The following is a 21,641-nucleotide window of genomic DNA, read 5'->3' as shown; positions in this document are numbered from 1 at the left end:
GGTGCCTGTGCCATTCCCGATATGCGCTGGCTGACGTCGGGGCAGCATGAATACGAGCAATTTTTTTTTTTTTTTTGCCGATGCCCGTGATGCCGCCCCAGGCAACCGCCCGTGTCGCCCGTATCAAAAACCACTACTGCACACACACACACACACACACGACCCCGTTCAGCTTAGTGAGGAGCCATTAGTGAGGACCAGAGATGGGCAGTAACGCGTTACTTGTAACGCATTACTGTAATCTGATTACTTTTTTCAAGTAACGAGTAAAGTAAGGGATTACTATTGCAAAAACGGTAATTAGATTACTGTTACTTTCCTGTAGGAATGCTGTGTTACTGCATTACTAAAACTGTGAGTTTTTTGCGAGAATGTCTCATGACAATGACGTAAGCGAGTGCGACGTTCGTGACAACAGCTGTGTGCAGATCAACAATGGATAATTGATAGGGGATTTCTTTAAATCACCCTGCCATTATAATTATATTATAATAATATAACGAGTGCAGGAGAGAGTATGAGCGTGCAGCGTTTAAAGCGTGGAAGTACTGACCTTACTTTGAGTTTGATTCCATAAAAAGTGACAAAAACATTAGCGTCCGTTGTGCGTGGGAAGAAAACTTCATTGAACAGCGAAAAAACCCCTAAACTTCCAGGCAAGCAGCGAGTGCGCTACGACGTAATGTGAAATTCACAGAGAAACTCGCGGATTCTTCAACTGACCGCTGCGGCACACCTGCACCAGGGTAAACCTCCGCCTGCCCCACTCCTGCTTTACAGGTGAAAATAGAGCAACAGGACCGCTGAGTCTTTGATTTTATTTATTTTCTGCTGTGTTTCACTTGCATCTATTTGAAAGACTGAGTGTAAACACAAAAAAATATTTTATTTTATGTGCTGGAATGTGCAGAAAATAGGTTTAAATGTTAAACAAATTTCTTCCAGTCAGAGAATGTTGCATATAATTAAATTTTTGCTTGATGCATAAAGTTAAAAGATTAAAACTAATAAAACAAGTTTTAAAAAGAGACGTTTCCATTTGATTACATTTTATATGATGGATTATGCAGAAAAAGTAGAATTGGGCTGAAAGATCTATTGTTTTATCAAATATTCAGGTTGTAAATCGTGTTTTTAAAAAGTAACTAAGTAACTAAGTAATTAATTACTTTGGAAAATAAGTAATCAGTAAAGTAACGGGATTACTTTTGGGGGGAAGTAATCAGTAATTAGTTACTTTTTTCAAGTAACTCATTGACATAATGCTTTCCCTAGCCCCTTACCCACCCTAACCATTACAAATGAATGCCTAACCCTAACCCTAACCCTTCCCCTAAACCTAACCATAACCTAATTGTAACCCTGACACTAAAACCACATTTTGAGCTTCAAAAATGCCTTTAAATGCCTTCAAAAATGTGAGGACCGGGTTGTGTGTCCTCACAAGTGACTGCTGGTTCTCACAAGTATAGTAGAATGCAGATTTCGGTCCTCACAAAGATAGCTAGACAGGAACACACACACACACACACACACACACACCTTCAGCGTTAGGTTCGTTTGGTGCCTCGTCTCCTCTGCTGCCCCCTGCAGGCACCAGGAAGCCTCTGCAGATGAACCTGCTGAGCCTCCTGCAGCTCAACGTCAAGTTCATCACATTCGCCACACCCAACATCGGAAATGCACTTTCATAATTAAAGTCCTCTCATTCGTTACGTGAACATTTTTGCAATTTCCCGTTGCACTGAATTATTAATTAACTATATGATCAACCTGTAATTGAGTCCAATCGATATTATGCTCAGTCTGTTATAGCGCATGGTCTACTTTGTTCTTTAATGACCAAAAACATAAACGGCACCGTTGCTATTTTATTTTGAAAGTCCAGACCGGAACCTCACCTGTATCGTGTTCTAACCTGACTCAGGTCGAGGCTCGGGTGGTGCTGTGGACATCCTGGTGGCTGAATGATGTTGTCCGTGCTGCTGTTCCCGTCGGTTTAAGGCACCCCGCTCAGGAACACCACCTTTATTCAACTCCATCAGCTCACTCCCGCCCAGGTAACGTCACGTGACTCTAAGCGGGTTTTATCTGTGCGGTCATCAGTGTCACTTGCAGAGAGATGCGCGTGTCGTTATGGTGATAGGAACCAACAAACGCGAGGACGTAAAGAAGGATGCTGATGCTCGTGTTGGTTTCTGTTAATATGGAGTTAGATTCTTTTTTATGACCACCGTGGAAATGATGTCACCTGCACACACCTGTAGGACTGTTTTGGACAAATAACTGTCGTCATTTCCGCCTTTTTGCATCGACAGTAAACATGGGAGAGCAGAGGTCACGTCCTCCAGGCTCTCACATACATCACCAGTCAACTTAAAACAGGTCCCAGCATTGTCTATGATAATATAATATAATATAATATAATATAATATAATATGTTACAGAATGATAGCAGGTACAGTCAACCTGAAGCAGAGTTTTTAAATTCGTTTTAACTGATTATTTTTGAACTGTGATAAATTATTGTTGTTTATATTTACGTATTCATTGTATTAACAAAATAAAGAGGAAATAATAATATTACAGTTATATAATAAAGATATAACATAAAAATGGCTCACGTGCAGGTACATGCACGTGTTTGCAGTTTTTTTTATTGTTTTATTTTGTTATTTAATTGAGTTGTTTTACTATTCAGAGCTTTTTTTTAATCTTTTTTGTTTTTATGTTATTATTATGTTACTGTTCTGTTGTTTGTTTACGTTTAATTCAAATATATTTAAGATATCAGAGATGAATCGAGTGTCTCGTCTCATCAGTAAGAGAAAGTAGAGAATCTCCTTCAAACGGCTTACTCACCAAAAGTCCAAAGTTCAGAAGATTATTGACAAATTTCTTTCACTGTATTTGTGAAATCATCATTTAAATAATTATATGCTGTAAATCTGCTGTTTTCTTGGTGTTGATGACAAACCTTTCGTCAGCTGTATTTATGTTTAAGTTGTATTTTTCATGTGCGCAGCGTCATGTTGGCCAGGAAGGGCCTCCTGCCGGACGGCTTCCTGCTGACCCGGCTGGCGGAGGACCAGAACCAGCCAAACCGCAGCCGTTCGAGGTCTCAGAGAGCCCGCTTCATCACCAAGACCGGATCCTGTAACGTGGCTCACAAGAACATCAGGGAACAGGTAGAGCAGCGAGTGTTTGGAGTCTCCGCAGAGTTTTTGGTTCTAAGTTATGATGCGGTTCAGCATGCAGTGAAAGCTTCAGATTGTTCAGACTGACGATCAGATGCAGGAATTTTCTGTTTTCCTGTTCTGTGTGAGCATGTAGATAAAAAGCTAAAGAGGATCGAGGGCGGAGCGTCTGGGAGCTCCACTGCGTTTGTTTATCTGTTAAACATCCTTTTACTTTGATAAGCCAGAATCCAGAATAAGTTAAATGTTGTTATGGGCGATGGGAAGAAAAGGTCCGGGGGTAGAACAAGGAAAAAAGAGAGAGGACGTACTCCACGGTCTTTTGGGTTGGGTTTGCTGACGGGAGGCTTTGTGGTGTGGTTCAGGGTCGCTTCCTGCAGGACGTTTTCACCACCATGGTGGACCTGAAGTGGCAGCACTCCCTCCTCATCTTCACCTCCGCCTTCCTCTGCTCCTGGATGCTCTTTGCTATGATCTGGTGGCTCCTCGCCTTCGCTCATGGAGACCTGGAGCCCCGCGACCCCAATGGCGAGCCGGGCCCAGTCCCCTGCGTCACCGCCATCCACTCCTTCACCTCTGCCTTCCTCTTCTCCATTGAAGTCCAGGTGAGACTTGCTTCCTGCTGATATGGGTGTAGACATCTGTCTTGTGGTAATCCTGGATGCTTCCCATCTAGGTGACCATCGGTTTTGGCGGCAGGATGGTGACGGAGGAGTGTCCGCTGGCCATCACCGTGTTGATCATTCAGAACATTTTGGGGCTGATCATCAACGCTGTGATGCTCGGCTGCGTGTTCATGAAGACAGCGCAGGCCAACCGGCGAGCAGAAACACTCATCTTCTCCAAAAACGCCGTCATCGCTCCTCGAAATGGCCGCCCGACTTTCATGTTCAGAGTCGGAGATCTGAGGAAAAGCATGATCATCTCAGCCACCGTCCAGCTGCAGGTGACCTACAACTTCACACATACAAAACAAAACAGCCCCACAGTAATGCAAACCAATCCTGAAGATACAGACACAAAACTGAAATCTTCTCTTCAGGTGATCCGGCGGACGGTGACGTCAGAAGGCGAGGTGATCCCGGTGTGCCAGCTGGACATCCAGGTGGAGAACCCTCTGAGGAGTAACGGCATCTTCCTGGTGTCTCCTCTGATCATCAGCCACACCATGGAGCGAGGGAGTCCTCTCTACGAGCTGTCTGCCCAGTCACTGGCCTCCGAGGACCTGGAGATCATCGTCATCCTGGAAGGTGAGATCTTTACCTTCCTTTATATAATCCACCCACTGTTGTCATCTTCACTGCCAACACAGAGCAGCTACCTGAACGCTGCTCCAACAGAGGTCGATCCTCTTGTTAATAATTTTACCTCCTCACTACGTACGACTCTGGATACTGTAGCTCCGGTGAAAAATAGACTTAAATCAGAAGTACCTGACTCTGTGGTATAATTCTCAAACACGTAGCCTAAAGCAGATGACTCGTTAGTTTCAGTCAGGTTTCAGAGCTCATCACAGCACAGAAACAGCTTTAGTGAAGGTTACAAATGATCTTCTTATGGCCTCTGACAGTGGACTCATCTCTGTGCTTGTCCTGCTAGACCTCAGTGCAGCGTTTGATACTGTTGACCATAATATCCTATTAGAGCGATTAGAGCACGCTGTAGGTATTACAGGTACTGCACTGCAGTGGTTTGTATCATATCTATCTAATAGACTCCAATCTGTTCATGTAAATGGAGAGTCCTCTTCACACACTGAGGTTAATTATGGAGTTCCACAGGGTTCAGTGCTAGGACCAATTCTGTTTACATTATACATGCTTCCCTTAGGCAGTATCATTAGAAGACATAGCATACATTTAGAGATCTGGATGGCCGCTAACTTTCTGCTTCTTAATTCAGATCAAACTGAGGTTATTGTACTCGGCCCTGAAAATCTTAGAAATATGGTATCTAACCAGATTCTTACTCTGGATGGCATTACCTTGGCCTCCAGTAATGCTGTGAGGAACCTTGGAGTCATTTTTGACCAGGACATGTCCTTCAACGCACATATTAAACAAATATGTAAGACTGCTTTCTTCCATTTGTGCAACATCTGTAAAGTTAGAAATATCCTGTTGTTGTGATTTGGATTGAACTTTGTAAAGAGTCCTGAAGGCGCCTGCAGCTGTAAAGTGACACTGAATGAATAAAACTTCTGGAGGTGTTTGACCTTTAACCTTATGTCTGCATGTGCCCTCTGTTTCTTCTTTTAGGTGTGGTGGAGACGACGGGGATCAGCATGCAGGCTCGGACCTCATACATACCCGAGGAGATCCTGTGGGGGAGGCGCTTCGTCTCCATCATCACGGAGGAGGACGGCAGGTACTGCGTCGACTACTCCAAGTTCGGAAACACGGTTCCCGTCCGGATGTCGTCGCTCAGCGCCAAGGAGCTCGACCAGACCAGAGGAGTCCAGGAAGGAGGGTCCGACGTCCAGCTGCAGGGATGGGGGCTGGTCCGAGCCGGCAGAGGGGGCTTCCGCAGAGGAGGGCGGGCCTATGACAGCTCCGCCCCTCAGCCCTGGTACGCCCAATCAGAGAAAGGAGAGAAGGAGGTGGAGCAGAAGGGACAGAAAAAGATGGTCCAGCTGGAGGTGATCGGACGGCAGATCGAAGAGGACGCGCTCGGAGAGCTGAGCGACTGAAAACAGCGCCCACTGCTGTACACCCAGGTGAACTGCACTGCACTCATGTGCCTGTTAAAGGATGCTGATCTCCCACAATGCAATGCACAAAGGTTTCTCAGAGCTGGAAAACAATACATATTTGTGTAGAAGACAGAAATGACCATTATTTTAAAAACACTGAACGTTATAGATGGAACTCATGCTGTCGAAGCTCCTGTTAGTGATAATACTCATTATAAATATACGTTTACCGCATACTCAGCTAAACTATTGAATTTATGACAACAGAGACAGGAAACTGACCACAACATGTTTTTTTGTTTATCTATTGTGTTCATACTGACTATTTTAATAGACTTGAACCTGCTGAGATTTTAGGGCACACTTGTCTCCTTTCATTTCCTCGTGGTTGTCTCCTCCTTTAGTTCTAAATGATTTAACAGTCACATTAAGCCCTGTGTGTATGTAGGTACTGTATACCAGCGGTCTCCAACCCCCGGGCCTCGGACCGGTACCGGTCCGTGAGTCGTTTGGTACCGGGCCGCGAGAGTTGAGGCTCAGGTGTGAAATGTATGGTTTTCAGGGTTTTTATCGGTTTTCAGCGTTATTTTGTTATCGTTTTTATCGTTAACTCGGTTTTCCTGGGTCTTTTCACGTGTGTTATGAATAAATCTTCTTTTTTTCGGTACCGGTACTAGTTTTATTTTGTTGTATTTATCCGCGACACCTTAAAGGCCAGTCCGGGAAAATATTGTCGGGCATAAACCCGTCCGTGGCGCAAAAAAGGTTGGGGACCGCTGCTGTATACTGTAGACAAAGACACTCCAGTGAGTACTGAGGTTTGTAGCATATCTCCTGCTCCATTAGAACACTTCTGTAGGACTTGGATATGTATTTCAGTATCTGTGATGTTTAATAAATCTGTGTTTTTTATCATCCTTTTTGTCAGGCTTTTTTGTGCTGTCTGTGACCCACCAGCTGGATTTGAAGTGCAGATCAAGCTTTATTTTGAAAGGATTTCAGGGCAGATTTCAGGTTGAATCCTTCCTGTGAAGAAATAACCGTTTTTGTCTCAGAATGAAAAGATCTGAAGCTCATGTTGAGCTGGGCTTTCAGTTAGTGTAATACCAGTCTGTAACACTAGATGGTGCAACAGACCAGTGAGACATCAGCACACCCAATGCATGATGGAAGATTCAGAGTATGAAGTGAAATTATTCATTTAATACTTACAAACAAAGTGATTTGTAGGCACTCACATATTTGTGCTCCGACCCTCACATGAATATACATATATACATATATATATATGATCTACTCCACAACAGAAGTGATCAGTGAGATGCTTGGCTATAAGATGAACCGCCACAAGGAGCAGTGCCCTCCATGGAGAAGGAGACTAGACTCCAAGATCAAGGTAGCACAGAGGAACATTAGCCAACTATTGAATTTGGAGAAAGGCTCAGCAAGCTGCCCAGACCTGAGGCCTTGGAAAGTGCAAAGCAAAGACTCACAGCCTTGGCTTAGAATGAAGCCTTGGCTGTGAGTCTTTGGGGCCAACATGAGAACAGCACCACCAAGGCTGGAGACAGAGCAGTACTGCAAGAGCGTATGGGAGAAGGACGCAACCCATAACAGCAATGCTCAGTGGCTACTGGATCTAAGAGCAGACCACAGCAACCTCCCCACCCAGAATGGCTAACTGAACGGCAGACAGCCCTGATCCCCAAGGCCCCCGAGAAGGAACCGGTCCCATCCAATTACCGACCAATAACCTGCCTCAGGACCAGGTGGAAGCTCCTGTCAGGCATCATAGCGGCTAAGATGAACAGGCACATGGGTCAATACACGAGTGGGGCACAGAAAGGAATTGGCAGGAATACCACTGGAGCGAATCATCAACTACTGGTAGAGAGAGCACTCACCCAAGACTGCAAGACCAGGCTGACCAACCTGTGCACTGCCTGGAGTGATTACAAGAAGGCCCATGACTCCATGCCCCACACCTGGATACTGGAATGCCTAGACCTGTACAAGATCAACAGGACCCTAAGAGCCTTCACCAGGAACTGAATGGGGATGTGGTGGACAACACTAGAGGCCAACTTCATGCCCATAGCACAAGTCAGCATCAAGTGCAGCTCTAGGAGATGCTCTGTCCCCACTGCTGTTCTGCATAGGCCTGAACCCCCTCAGTGAGATGATTGACAAGACTGGCTACGGATACCGACTACGGAGTGACGCAGTCATCAGCCACCTCCTGTACATGGATGACATCAAGCTGTATGCCAAGAGTGAATGAGACATGGATTCACTGATCCACACCAGCAGGATATACAGCAATGACAATGGACTGGAGACGTGTAGTTGACTGTTTGAGGGAAAGTAGTCAGAACTGAAGCGATTTAGCATACAGTGGCTTAGACATTAATGGCTGTGTGTTGAGTTATTTTGAGCTGACAGCAAATTTACACCGTTATACAAGCTGCACACTGACCACTTTACATTGTATCAAAGTGTCATATCTTCAGTGTTGTCCCATGAAAAGATAAACCAAAATATTTACAAAAATGTGAGGTGTGTACTCACCTTTGTGAGATACTGTTTATATAAGCTCGATGACTAATAAACAGCTGGTCATCGTTATCAAAAGTTATTCTGAAATGCAGTTTGAATGCTGTGTTTGAAGTCACCCCCAGTGCAGCGCACATCTATAAATCTGAGTTTATGCTTGTGGATCATGTCATACGCAGCTGAGAATAATCTCACTCCACAGAGGGACTATGTAACCGGCGGATGAATCTAGGGCTGGGCGATATGGCCTAAAATCCATATCACAGTATAATTTGAAGCATGTGTGGTAACGATATATATCACGATATATTCTTTTCTTCTGTATAACGTATTTTACTCACTATAAGGTGCACTTAAAATCCTTTAATTTTCTCAAAAATCATCAGTGCGTCTCATGTATGAATGGTTGTGCTTACTGACCTCGAACTGATTTTATGTGTCAAACGGCGCGTTTACCAAAGTCGTTTTAGTACGACTTTGCTAAGCTACGAAGCCGCACCGCTTGATGGATTGTCGGAAGCATTACGGCTGCCGTAGTCAGGAGCCTCACGGAGTAATCTGGGTCCTAAACTCCGTCAGGTTCAGGTCCCAAAGTCAAACGAACACTGCGGCATCACTGAGAGTTAAAAACTGTCTAAATTATTTCATCTGTAATAAAATCATCAGCGTTGCTGCTTTACCAGGTGTAACAATTAAGTTTAACATCCAAACATCCATGAAAACAGAAATTATTAAATTCAACGGCGTTAGAAGTTAGCAGGAAGTTAGCTCGCTAGCTTCCACCTAAACATGATATAGCATGTTCTGACTGAGAGATTTCTGAAACATTCAAACGTACAGCTCTGCTACCACTTCCAACATAAATGAAGACAGAAAACTAAACAGCAGTGACGTTTGTAGGGTTACTGAAGTTGGGCTAGCTGGTATATAATGATGTGCTACGTGATCGCTAGCGACACAGCTATGTTAGCATAAACAGTGAAGCTGGAGGATGAACGCTAACTTTTTTCCACTCGATAAAAGTTAACGTGAGGGTTCCTGATGGTTAGAGACAAATGCAATCGCATGGCAGGATGCTGTAAACGGACCAAACTTCAGTCAGGAGAACAACTGAGATAATCCATCCACAATACGAGGTTAGTCATTAATATACTGCAACAACATGGGAATAGAGCAGCTGTTAGGGAATTCAGCATTAATGAATCAATGGCACGGAAGTGGAGGAAGCACAGTTTTTGGCTTTCCCCATCTTCCAAAAGTGCTTCGTCTCTTTGCTATTACTATCGCCCGGCATAATTTGCAGATGATGCTGTTTGCAGCTGCTGCAATGCTTTCGACCAAAACAGGCGCAGCTTGATGACACCATCAACATGCGCTATCGCGGTAGAGCGGTAGTCAAAATCTCTACCGTTGGCCAAATTTATATTGTTTCTACTGTATATTGTTTATACCACCCACGCCTAGATTAATCTATGTGTTTTTGTTGAGATGTTTAGGTGTTCTTTAAATAAAAAGAAGCAACACAGTTAAAATATTTTTTCTCTCTTATTTATTGTTAAAATTGCAGAATAAGAAGTGAAAAATCAGCTAACAAGGTGAAAAAGTTTTTATTTCTTTACATTTGCTTTAGTTCGTGTTAGCTTTGAAAGACATCGGTAATGAATCTGAAATCATAGGCTGTATAGAAAAGATGGATGTCGCTGGAGTGACATCACCTGCTGGTTAGTGAGGGCCTGTTTGTGATGGTTCAGCCATATGACAGTAACTCCTTCTGCTCCTCTGTGACTCTAACGGGACCAACTTCATGTTTTATTTTACAAAGTTTTAGACCTGAACCTGCGACAGAGACCATTAAAGAGTTTACTGAGCTGAGAACAGCTGAGCAGGACGCTCATTTTCTCCAGACCAGAGGAGGCGCCCCCTGCTGGTCATTAGAAAGAGCAGGTTGAAGGACTTTAGCTGTTCAGACATCCATCTTCTTTATACAGTCTGTGGTTGAAACACTGACATGCTGCTTCACATCCAGCACCACCAGAGACTCAGCAGAGACCCCAGCAGAGCCACCAGGGGCGTGACCGTGGTGGAGGCGGTGCCGGAATTGCACAGGTTGCTGCTGCAGCATCGGTACGTGAAGGCGGAGATGGCCGGGAACATCTGGCTGAGGCGGGAGTTATCGCAGTCTGTGTACCTGATGCACTGACGGATGGTCTTCCCACCTGGAAAACCAAACGCACACACAGAAAACTGATTGGCTGACAGAGAAAATTCTGAGTGGAGCTGAAAAGAAAAGTGCGTCCTGCATTTTAAAGATTTAGCATCAAAGTTAAAGCATCAAAAGCTAACAGGAAGTGGAACGATTCTCCTTGATCGACTCTGGGTTAAACTGACCTCTCTCACTCAGAGAGATGCACGAGTCCTCATACGTGCACTCCTGGACGTTCTGGCAGCGTCCGGTGTAATCCTGGCACTTATAGCAGCGAAGTCCAGAACCTGAAGGAGAACAAGGAGAAGGAGGAGCGAGATTTATCATTTTGGAAACAAAACGTCAGGTTTTCATGTTCTTACTACCTATTTATTGACCAATTCATTAATTATATATTCAATATACTGAATAAATACACAAATATACAAATTTGAGTGAAATTCTGACAAAAAGCTGAAAAATTCCCCTAAAAAATTCTCCTGGTTTCCAAAGAGAGAAAATCCCACAGACTGTATATAAAGATGGACAAAGCTTCTAGGTCTGAAAAGTGAAGCCTGAAACCTGCATTACTTCTAATGTCCAGCAGGGGGCGGCTCCTAGAAGTGTGTTTGGACATAAGTGTGAGAGAAAGGTCCAGTCAGTGTGTTTTTATGGTTAAGAGTTTATAGTGTTGTGGACTCGGTCTGTGCCACCTCCACAGTCTGTAACACCTCTGACTGATGGCGAAGCGATCTACTGCCCTGCCTATGTGGAGGTGTGGTAGCACCACGACGGGCTGAGCACCTCCACCAAGTACCTGAATCCACGAGTCTGAGCTCTCAGAGCCGAAATGTCCTTAAAATCGATCTTTACTCATTCCAGACTCACAAAACTGAACAATTTCAAAAATACACCAAAACCAACCTCGACACCCTGATGACGTGTAGCTACGTGAAGTTTCTGTAAACACGCTGTAATCTGTCCTCAGGCGTGCCGTACACAGGAGCCCTGAAGGATGTGGATGTTCACTCTGTCATTGATCTTTAATAAAACGTTCATTATCTCTGACCACATCACACACAGGAACGTTATTATCTCTCAGCTCTGGAAGTCTTTGACGTTCATCCTCATTGGTTCTTACGGTCCTTACGGGCGCCATATCTCACGTCACGTTCCACAGCATAAGCAGGACAGATGTGAGGCTGGCACTGCTAGCTCTATGGAGCATGAGATCATCTGCATACACAGATACACAACACTGAAATATTACCAACCCTGCAGCCGGGCTGTCAGACTGAAAATAAAACCATTTATTCTGGCAGCGCTCGTCCTGTGGGCGACACGGTCACAGGCTGCCGTTATTCCAGCTCACGCTGTCGGCCTGTAGCTCAGAGCTTTGTCCAGAATGATCAAACACAACAACAGTTTTCTGTATTTCTGAGACACGTGAAGCACACCTTTACCCCCTTTATTATTTAAAGAAACCTCTGAAGCTGTTTTCATATTCACAGCAGAACATTGTAATTTATTCTCCACATGAGACCAAACACAGGATCAACACCGGCTCAGCCGACATATTTAGGTCCAGTATTGACTTTTTCTCCTCTGGTAAAAACGATTAAATCTAGTTAAAGAAAAACTATTTGAAATATGGAAAAGCAGAATTCAAGTTTTTACTTTAATCATTTACAGCAGGAAGTGACCATCAGCCTCTAAATGGATCAGCAGGTGTCTTACAGCGATCATGGGTTCACACTCTTTCTAATTGGTATGAATCCTTCTGGCTGGTTTATGACGAGGAGGAACTCTGACTCACCCACGTGAAGCGTCCCGAAGCAGAGCAGCAGCAGCAGCAGCTTCATGTCGTCTTCTCCCTGCAAACGAGAAGCAGAGCTGAAGTCAAAGCGGCGCCCGAGTCCGATCTGTTCCTCCGCCAACCCAAACTGAGAAACGCTCTTTGTCCAGCGGACCACAAAGACTCACTGTCTGCCTCCTCCCCCCTCCGACAGCCACCAGCCTCCGCCTCCCTCTGAGTCTCATTATGGATGTGTGTACGCCGCCCCCCCAGTGAAATCTAAATTACTCCTGTGTTATAACCTGCAAACATCTGAGAGCACCACAGGCGCTCCTTCTGCTTTTATTTCATCCAAAGATGTCTGAAGCGTCCTCCTCTGCTGAATCTTGAAAGCTTCACCCAAACTGTGGACGAGTCACACCCGGACGGCTCATCATCTTCCCCTAAACCCTGTGAAGCACCTATCGTGGCCTGAACTGAGTCACACTGAAAGCAAAAGTAGAAAGCACAAAGGTCAAAGGTAGGTCAAGTGTAACCTGAAAGCTTCACCCTGAGATCTGTCAGGTCGCAGTGCTCCCTCTGTCAGCCTACAGAGTCACGATGCTGCAGGAGACGACGGCTTCAAATTACACGACCTTCACGTCTCCAGTCAGCGAGCAGGAAGTGAGAGCGATGATTCAAATGGATTCTAATGGATCCCCGTGTGAGCCGCAGTCACTCCGTCTACAGCCCATCCTCCTCGCCGGGCCGTGGGAGGAAGCGGCGTTGGTTTGGCATGTGAGTCTGTTTGTAGCTGCAGACGCCTCGGAGGCACCAGAGGCTCGCGCCGACCGAGTCACGACATCCTAACCTTTATCACAAGGCCGCTTTTCAACCCTGTGCTCTTTAACCCTGCGAGCACCCCGACACAGGACAGCTTTTAAAAAGTGTGGAAGCAAAGAACGAGACAGATCGAGCTCAGGCGATAAAAAGATGAGATGCAGGAGAGTCAGGAAGCACGTCTGAGGGAGCCAATCAGTGTTTAACACTCTTTAACGATGGTTTGGACTCAGCGGAGAGGTCCTCGACGAACTGCACACTGGGCCTCGTTTACTAATGTTTACGTGCAAACAGAAAAATGAGTTTATTCAATATAATAATGAATTTATGGAACGTGTGTGTTTGTAAATCAGAGTCACTGGGAACCAGCAGCTTTGTGCTGCCTGCACTCAGCCCCGCCCCTTCCTCTCTGTGAACAGGTGAAGCAGAGGAAGCAGTGATGATGAGGTGAGAGAGAAACCTGCAGGCAAGAAAAGGAAACAACGGCATCTGAAGCCAGAAGAGGCTCTCCAAAGTGTTTCCACAGGACAAAAGGATAAATGAATAAATAGATTTTTAAAAAGTGACTGAGATGAAAAAATCAAAGCGCTGACTAAAAGAGAAAGAAGAAAAGAGGTGAAGGATCATGTGATCTAGTTTTATTTTTAAAGACGCGGCCGGGCGGCTGTTCACGTCACAGACTGTAAATGTGAACAAACTCAGGTGGATTTGAGTGTGAAACGTGTGTTCAGGTGTTTCATGCTCAGATTTGTTCATACACACACAGAGTCACCGCCAGGAGAACCCGGAACAACAACCGAAGGTCACGTGGACGTGGCGGGAGGCCGTCGGAATGACAGACGTTCCCAGCATCCAGGTCTGCGTCCGTTTCACTCCAGAAGACCAGGAAGTAAGTGAAAGGGCCCAAAATAAAGTTCCTGTGCGCCGGTCTGACGTCACAATAGAGACGTGACAGAAACATGGCTGCCACTTTTACACAGGATACAGGGCTCTAGAGTGTGACCAAATTTTTCAGTGGTGCGACTAAAAAAAAAAAATTTGGTCGCACAGGTGCAACCAACTGTTCGGGTAACAAAAAAAAAAAATCTCTGCAACTCTCTGTGTGGTCAACAACAGACACACATTAGGCCCTATAGTGGACTAAACCAGTCAGAGATAGTCAGGGGCGGGACCTCTCTGATTGGCCGTGGTCCAGTTGAAAGTGCAGGTGGAAGAGAGAGGAGTAGCTTGAATAAAGCGATATCGATTCATTAACGGATTCCACACAAAGACGTAAACACAGAGCGGACCCGACGCATCAGAATCAGCTTTGTCTTTCTCGGCTTTCTCACCCCACGGCCCGCAGACGGACACGCTGTCGGAGCTCAGCGATTCTGATGCGTCGGGTCCGCGCTGTTTCCGTCTTTTTTGCGCTGATTCTGAGCTGCAGCAAAAGAAGCAGCAAACTACGCTTCATATTTGATCAATGTCGTCATGAGTTTTGCTGTTTTGCTTCCATCACGATAAAAATCACACTTCATGCACAGCTCTCTCTCTCTCTCTCTCTCTGTACTTCAAGAACAGTTTCCCGTCTCAAATCTCTGTTTTCTGCATTATTCATTCGCTTATTACCCACCAGTCTACCGTTGTTTACAGCGCTGTCTTTTTCTTTTTTCACTTAAATGACCTCGGACAAGAAAGCCTAATTTCTGTTGTTCAATACTGAAGAAATTTAAACTTTTTAAAATTATGCAAAATTGCAGAATATTTTTAAGGTTATCTGCTATAAAAAGCCAGACCAGGAAAATCTCCTTCATATTTTTCTGTTTTATTCTCAGTTACTTTGACACAAAGGCATCTGCTGTGATGTTCACAATTCTGATGAAGTCTCACATGTATCAGTGCTGATAAATGATCAGAATTATAATATTTCTGACTGTCTGAGGCTAAATCGAATCGAATCAGGACTTTGAGAACCGGAATCGAATGGATTATAGAAATCAGTGATGATACCCAGCCCTAGTGAGCAGCCTAGGCCCGACAGAAGTGGATGTAGCTGTGGGTAATAAGAAAAGATGAAAAGAACTATTGATAACTTTTGTGTTAAGTTAAGGCCTGATCCGTCTGAAATTCATAGCCAGCTCTGACACGGTGCCATCAATCTCTGAATGCTGAAAAAGCAGCAGTGTATCCAGGAAACACATTATATGCTGCAATAAATGCACTGCCCAAGTGTCCCCTCTCCCCACTGCCTTTCAGCAGCAGGCAGCAGCAAACAGGTCGTCAGAGGAGCCGAGATGATGATTAAGTTTAACATTTTCTACAATATTGACAAAGCACTTTAAGCACAAGTTTGTTAGTTAATAATTTAGAAATGAATACTGTCTGTATGGACTTCCCCCCCAAAGAAAGTGCACATGTAAAACTGCGGTGTTAAGTAATGCGGTTGAAAAATTTGAGTGCGCCTAACTTTTGTGCCGGTGCACCTAAATTTTTAAAGTTAGGCGCACCGGTGCGCCCATATCAAAAAGTTAGTCTAGAGCCCTGGGATACCTTAGTCAGAGAGAAAGTCCGGTTTCTGATGTCTGTTTGACAGCCTGAAAGGGGTCAGAGGTTACAGGAGTGTGATCAGTTTACTCTATGTGCTCAATCTTTACTTCACAGAACAGAGCGAGTCCTCTTGGCTGGGCCTGGAGGAGACACAGAGGCTCCATTATGGTGTGGGTGCCCATCTTTAGTCCTGCGCTGTGTGTTTCACACCAATCCTCGGCTGGCAGCTTCGAGTGACCTCAGTGAAAATGAGTGTTTGGACAAAGGCGTGTGTGCAGCTTCAGGCGGCAGCTGGACGTGGCACAGTCGCCCCTCTGTGAGCAGCACCGGCGCCGTGTGTCATGACCCCCAACCCTCCGCGAGCTGCCTTCCACAACAGCGTCCACGCCAGTGTTTCCAGCAGAGGTCAGAGTCGTGCATCGAGCTGCGGCTGAAGAAAAGCGGCGCTCCCAGGACTTTGCGTCTTGGATTTCCAGAATCTGGCAGATTCCCAGGAATCTGCGCCATAAATACCTGCAGTGGTGTCAGGCGTCCATCGTTTAAGTACAGTCTACATTTAGCTTCTGACTGCAGGTGATGTCAGCAGCTGCAGACGCTGCTCACGAGTCTGCAGACAAAGCGCGCTTCACTCGCTGACAAAGACGTCACAGTGAGCCGGCGTCCAGTCGCTCTCTGACTGGCTGACAGCAGCGGCTCTGGCTCCTCTGACGTGGAAGCGCTGGCAGCGTCCGGTCGCTTCCTGCCCGCCTGGGAGCGGCCGGACAGCTCGGCAGGAAAGCTGCTTTCACCGTTTCCAGGAGACGGAGAAATACTTCAAAAAAATCCAGGACGGAAACTCTGCTTCAGTACAGCTTCAGTGCTCTGACCTCTGACCCTTCACCTCCTGCTGTGTGCTGTATATTAAAGATGGAAGTCTCTGTAGTTGTTCTTTCTTTCACAGAGAACAAAGATGCTTTTGTGTCACGTCCTGTAGTCAGTCTCTATCGATCTATACAGCACATATCTGTGGATTATGCTTCGGTCTTTAAGCCTGACGTGTTTAACTGTAGAATAAAGAACATCGTCTATCAGGAGCAATAAAACAGGTGAAAGCTGCACCTGTTCAAATGGAGACTAATAAAAACAAAGTCAGGAAATGTGGAAAAATATGAACACTGAATTTAATTTAGAATGCTTAAACCTATCACACACACACACACACGACTGTGTAAAATCCACTGGTTTAAGGCGCTCGACCACAAGTCTTAAAACCCCAAAACAGAAGCTCCCAGAGACAAACGAAGAAACTCAGCAAGCGAAGAAGAGCCGTTTGTGATAACCATCGACTGTAGAAAACATGGACGACGCGAAAGCTCCCCAAAAATGAAGCCAGAACGTCTCTATCGCCCCCTGGTGTCTGGCTGCAGTATAGGTCATAAACCCCGCCTCCTCCATGTTAGCGGATGGGACTGGGGTCAGACTAAGATAAATTAATTCTCCTCAGATAATTTTTTTCCAAAGATTCTTTCTTTTGTTATCAATAGTTCTCATCACGCTGATTGATGTCCAAGGGGTCTCCTTTCCCATAAGTTTGATTCTAATTCCTACCGCGGTGATGTTAAATTGGGGTGAAACGTCATCATAACAGCTTTGACTGGCAGCTGCAGTCACGGAGAAACTTGCGTATCTCTGTTCGGGAGAGAGTGTAGGCTCTGAGAGGACGCCCAGCGTTTACGCTACAAAAACACGACCGACTGTTTTAACCTGACAGCCTGAGGTGTTCTTCAGTAAACTGGACTACCCGACAGAAGGACCCGAGGCCCCGCTGCACTTTTTCGGTAAGTTAAACGTGTTTGTAAGCTACTCTGTAACTACCGTCCTTAGCTAGCTCCTGAGACCTAGCTAGCTAAAATGAGCACTCGGCTGTCAGGGTTCGTTTAGCTAATCTGTGCAGGTGAATGAGTTTATTAAAGAAATCAAGAGAAACGCCCCGGGCTACTCAGTCACTAATTACTGTTACTGTACTTTTATTACAAGTATTATACTGTAAAAGCAACAGGCTGCACGCTGCTGCAGCTCCTGTGCAGAGCTGAGTATTAAAGATGTGCAAACAACAGCATGTTTTCAGTCTCCACATCTGTAAAGACAGTAACATCTTTTTTAAAAGCTTGTACTTTAGTAACTCCTCATTAATCAGGAACTATGGATTAAAGTACTGTAGTGTACTGTAATACTGAAAAAATGTAAGAGAAGAACTTCAGATCCTGAGTGTGTGAGGACAGAAGAATCAGCTTTATTTCAATTTTGAGGGATAAAATTTATATCTGAGTTTGATGGTTCTGTTCTGTTTGTGATTACAGGAGCTGCCCTCAGATTCAGACCTCAGCACCACCCAGTGACAGCAGACAGATCATCCAACATGTTCACATGTTAACTGCAAAATGAACTGATGAAAACAGTGCAAAGGTTAAAGTACCACACGTGCTGTAGTGAAAGCTGCAGCTTTATTGATAAAGTTAAAGACAAAAAAACAAAAGGATTAATCACTCATGTAACTGTGTCACTATATATCAGCATTAACAGGACCTCAGTTTGGTGTTTCACAAAGCTGCTGATCTCAGACCTGCACAGCTTCCGTTTTAAACACTTGATGTACTCAGCTGCATGAAGAGCATGAGAGATTTTCTCTAACACAATTAAATAAAACCTGATGAAGGTCAAAGGTCGTCACTTGTATGTTGAACTACAAACCTGTCATCTGGAATTCTTTCACAGTTTTTTGCAGATGGTGTGTTATTTACCATAAAGTGATTCAGAGTTATTCATACCAGAGTAACCAGAGAGGATCACATATTTTTAAATATATAACTTTCTACAGGACTGAATATAATATCTTTATGGAAAAGTCCGGAGCCTCTGGGGAGTATCTGAGTATTTATAACATTACACAAACCAAAGGTCTCCATCACAGTGTTCATGAAATGCTGGGTTTATCCATCTCCTGGATCGGGCCTACAGAGGAGTGCTGAAGATTTCCCTGTGAGGGAGCTGCTGGTGAACATCATGAGTCCTGCTTGATCAATGCGATGAGCTTCAGTCTTCCTGTTGTTTCTTAAATGATGCCTCTTACAGCGGGTCAACAGAACATCTGGCACAGGACAGCTGTGATGAAAGAAAGGGAAGAAGTTTCTCCAAACCGCTGGACCCAGGAAACCCAGCTTGGTCCTGATGGTCTCCCTCACTAGTTTCTCTCCAGGGTGAATGTAGCTGTGGATATACTATGGACTCTATTATTAAATGAAAAGAACAAATTAGACTACACTACTGAAACGTTCTGCTGCTGTTTTTAAAGTCTCCATGTTACCAGGCTGTAGAGGGCTCTGAAGATTTAAACAGTTTTAGATCCATTACACTCACAGTCTTATGTTAAAATCTCAAAGGACAGCATTATATTTTTGATATTAACAGTAACTCTGGGCCTCTGTAGAGTGTGCAGCTGATCTCATCGCTGTCTAAAAATGGATAAAAAAAAAAACATAAGTGTTGAAGACTATTAAGAGTAGCAGGTGTGTAGCATCGCTATGCTAGCGGCTAATCTAACTAACGAATTAACAACAAAGTGATTTTAGAACTATAAGATGATAAGCTGTGTGTCTTTTTATAACAGTGACATGGTTGTATTTACCTTAATTAAACGAGTCGTCAGTCGCGGTAAACCAGCAAAAAAACTCGAGCAGCCGGGCTACGTAAGAAGTGTAGAGGGGCGTGTTTGCGGTCACGTCCAGCGGGTGTGTGGGCGGGAGCGTTACACAGTCGCTCCACCTCAAGTCACTACTGCGCAGACTCTGGCTCCAAATTTGCAAGATGGCAGCCTCCACAAGCGGGGTATTTTGGCTTCATTTTTGCACAATGGTAGGAGGCGGGGTTGCGTCGTCCATGTTTTCTACAGTCAATGGTGATAACGCGCTCAGGTTTAACAGCTTCTCACTGTCAAAGTCAGTCAGAGCTTCAGACTGAAGTGAAACAGGTTTGTGTGTCACTGCTCGCTGTAAGCAGGTGTGAGCTCAGCGGGTTTAAACACACAGTGTGCGTGCAGCTCGACAGTGCGTCTGTGACCCGAGAAGTGAGGTTCAAAGGTCAGGAGAGTTCGGGGACATCCGATAAACTGCACGTTTAAAGCTCACATGTAATGTCCTGATTTTGAAATCAGCTCCTGGAGCTGTGATGTCCTCATCTCGTTTTTAATGTTGGCAAACTTCCTGCAGCGCAAACCGACGAGCACCAACTCAACTGCTGCAGCTGAGTGCAGGATGCACAGGTTAGCTGTGGCTCACCGACAAACCAGGGACACACACACACACTCGTTTTCATATCTTAGTGAGGACATCTCTTTGACACAACCCTTCCCTAGCTGATTGCCCAACCATCCAAAACGAGTGCCTGGCCCTCAGCTTGAACTCTGACCCCGACACTAAAACTACAGTTTGAGTCTGAAAGACGGCTCGTGGGGACGGAACTGTTGGTCCCCACAAAGATATGTAAACACGGAGACACACACTGAGTTCACGTAAAATGCTCACAAACAGGAGCTCACCTGTAGATCCTGATGACGTTTCAGCAGCTTGCAGTGACGTAGTGGCAGTTGTCTGAGTGCGCACACCGATAATTGGCCGAGCGTTTGTGACACAGATCTGTCCGCAGCAAAACGGTCGTCAGCGAGTAAAATGACATCATTATGCAGTCAGTCCACTCCCAACAGTTCACACCCCCGCGGCACTATGGGAAATGTAGTGCCGGGTAATTACAACATAAAAAAATTTTTTCCTTATTTTTGTGGCTTTAAACAAACAAATAAAGAAGGTGTGTCGTCTTTGCTTCATTTACTCTTTTTTACTAGTTTATAAATATTTATTTTAAACAAATTACTGAAAACTTAAGCTAACGTCATCATCTGATCAGTTCATCCAAACAATGATAATCACGGAGCACCTGCAGTGTTAGGAACATTGTTTTAAAAGCTGGAAGCTGAGTATTTAAAAAAGCGTCTAATATATCGAATAATGTATAACATTTCTCCAGCTATGTGAAAATGTAACATCCCAGGCATCAATAAGACCCAACGTCTGCTAATTAAATGTTATTATGAAGTATAAGATGAGTACGGAGCCCCGCAAGGGACATTGGAGAAAAAAAATGAAGATGAGCAAAAGTTCATCTTCATTTTTTTTCCTCCAATGTCCCTTGCGGGGCTCCGTAGATGAGTATTTAACTCAGTTAGATTTGAAATATAAAATACCTCAAACTGCAACTGAGAGCATTAAATAATAATTTGCAATAAAGTAATTTACTAACTCGCTTTTTAATTTAGAAAATATTAGAAAAACACAGAAAAAAGAATTAAATAAAAATATATATATTTTTAATTTTACTGGTGAAAATAAACATTTAATAATAGTAATAATTTTCCCCCCAAATATTCAAATAACATTCTTACACAGATCAGAAAAACATGTCCAAAGATTTAATCACTAAAAGATAAAGCTGACTGTTATTGACTAATTATATGACCAACAATATTAATTCATTCAATTTTATTTGTATAGCACCAAATCACAACAAGCATTTTATATTCTCAGGTAAAGACGCTACAATAATAATGAGCAAGCGTTTTGGCGACAGTGGGAAGGAAAAACAGGAAGAAACCTCCGGCAGAACCAGCGAGGGGCGGGGCCATCTGCTTAAATCTCAAATTCATGAATTGTCAGAATATATAATTAAATGTTTTCTGAAAAATTTATGAAAAACATTTTTTAAATGGTGTAAATAATATTATATGAAAATATGAACAATATTCATGAAAATATATATTAAATATAATTCTATACAAACAGACCA

The 21,641-nt window shown here is 44.2% G+C and overlaps 2 protein-coding genes across 4 annotated transcripts; one reads left to right on the top strand and one right to left on the bottom strand.

Moving 5' to 3' along the window:
• Positions 1–1,933: 1,933 nt before the first annotated feature.
• On the top strand, positions 1,934–6,789 carry kcnj11l (potassium inwardly rectifying channel subfamily J member 11, like). 2 transcript variants are annotated; one of them, XM_063477496.1, is made up of 6 exons: positions 1,934–2,060; positions 3,026–3,188; positions 3,563–3,802; positions 3,874–4,143; positions 4,240–4,447; positions 5,456–6,789. In XM_063477496.1, the coding sequence occupies exons 2-6, from the start codon at positions 3,030–3,032 to the stop codon at positions 5,884–5,886; spliced, it is 1,308 nt and encodes a 435-aa protein (XP_063333566.1). In that variant the 5' UTR covers positions 1,934–2,060; positions 3,026–3,029; the 3' UTR covers positions 5,887–6,789. The 2 variants fall into 2 exon arrangements, with proteins under 2 accessions (XP_063333566.1, XP_063333565.1); XM_063477495.1 differs by having other exon boundaries at positions 3,874–4,447.
• Positions 6,790–9,974: 3,185 nt separating this feature from the next.
• Positions 9,975–20,465, bottom strand: cd59b (CD59 molecule (CD59 blood group) b). Of its 2 annotated transcripts, none has more exons than XM_063477508.1 (4): positions 20,341–20,465; positions 12,441–12,498; positions 10,831–10,932; positions 9,975–10,658 (listed from the first exon to the last, which is right to left on the bottom strand). In XM_063477508.1, exons 2-4 carry the CDS (start codon positions 12,484–12,486, stop codon positions 10,459–10,461), a joined length of 348 nt encoding a protein of 115 aa, XP_063333578.1. In that variant the 5' UTR covers positions 12,487–12,498; positions 20,341–20,465; the 3' UTR covers positions 9,975–10,458. The 2 variants fall into 2 exon arrangements, with proteins under 2 accessions (XP_063333578.1, XP_063333579.1); XM_063477509.1 differs by lacking the exon at positions 20,341–20,465 and adding an exon at positions 12,956–13,144.
• Between the last annotated feature and the right edge of the window lie 1,176 nt (positions 20,466–21,641).

Source organism: Pelmatolapia mariae, linkage group LG7, assembly GCF_036321145.2.
Source record: "Pelmatolapia mariae isolate MD_Pm_ZW linkage group LG7, Pm_UMD_F_2, whole genome shotgun sequence".
Classification (NCBI taxonomy): Eukaryota; Metazoa; Chordata; class Actinopteri; order Cichliformes; family Cichlidae; genus Pelmatolapia; species Pelmatolapia mariae.
The sequence above is the reverse complement of the archived record's forward strand: the minus strand, read 5'-3'. Positions and strand labels throughout refer to the sequence as shown.

What these genes read in the sequence shown, in the direction of transcription:
- kcnj11l (XM_063477495.1), top strand. Translation starts at nt 3,030, where the DNA reads ATGTTGGCCAGGAAGGGCCTCCTGCCGGACGGCTTCCTGCTGACCCGG. An exon ending in ACAAGAACATCAGGGAACAG is followed by an intron (nt 3,189 to 3,562) that starts GTAGAGCAGCGA and finishes GGTGTGGTTCAG; the next exon opens with GGTCGCTTCCTGCAGGACGT. An exon ending in TCTTCTCCATTGAAGTCCAG is followed by an intron (nt 3,803 to 3,873) that starts GTGAGACTTGCT and finishes CTTCCCATCTAG; the next exon opens with GTGACCATCGGTTTTGGCGG.
- cd59b (XM_063477508.1), bottom strand. Translation starts at nt 12,486, where the DNA reads ATGAAGCTGCTGCTGCTGCTGCTCTGCTTCGGGACGCTTCACGTGG. An exon ending in CTTCGGGACGCTTCACGTGG is followed by an intron (nt 10,933 to 12,440) that starts GTGAGTCAGAGT and finishes GTTCTCCTTCAG; the next exon opens with GTTCTGGACTTCGCTGCTAT. An exon ending in CATCTCTCTGAGTGAGAGAG is followed by an intron (nt 10,659 to 10,830) that starts GTCAGTTTAACC and finishes TTGGTTTTCCAG; the next exon opens with GTGGGAAGACCATCCGTCAG.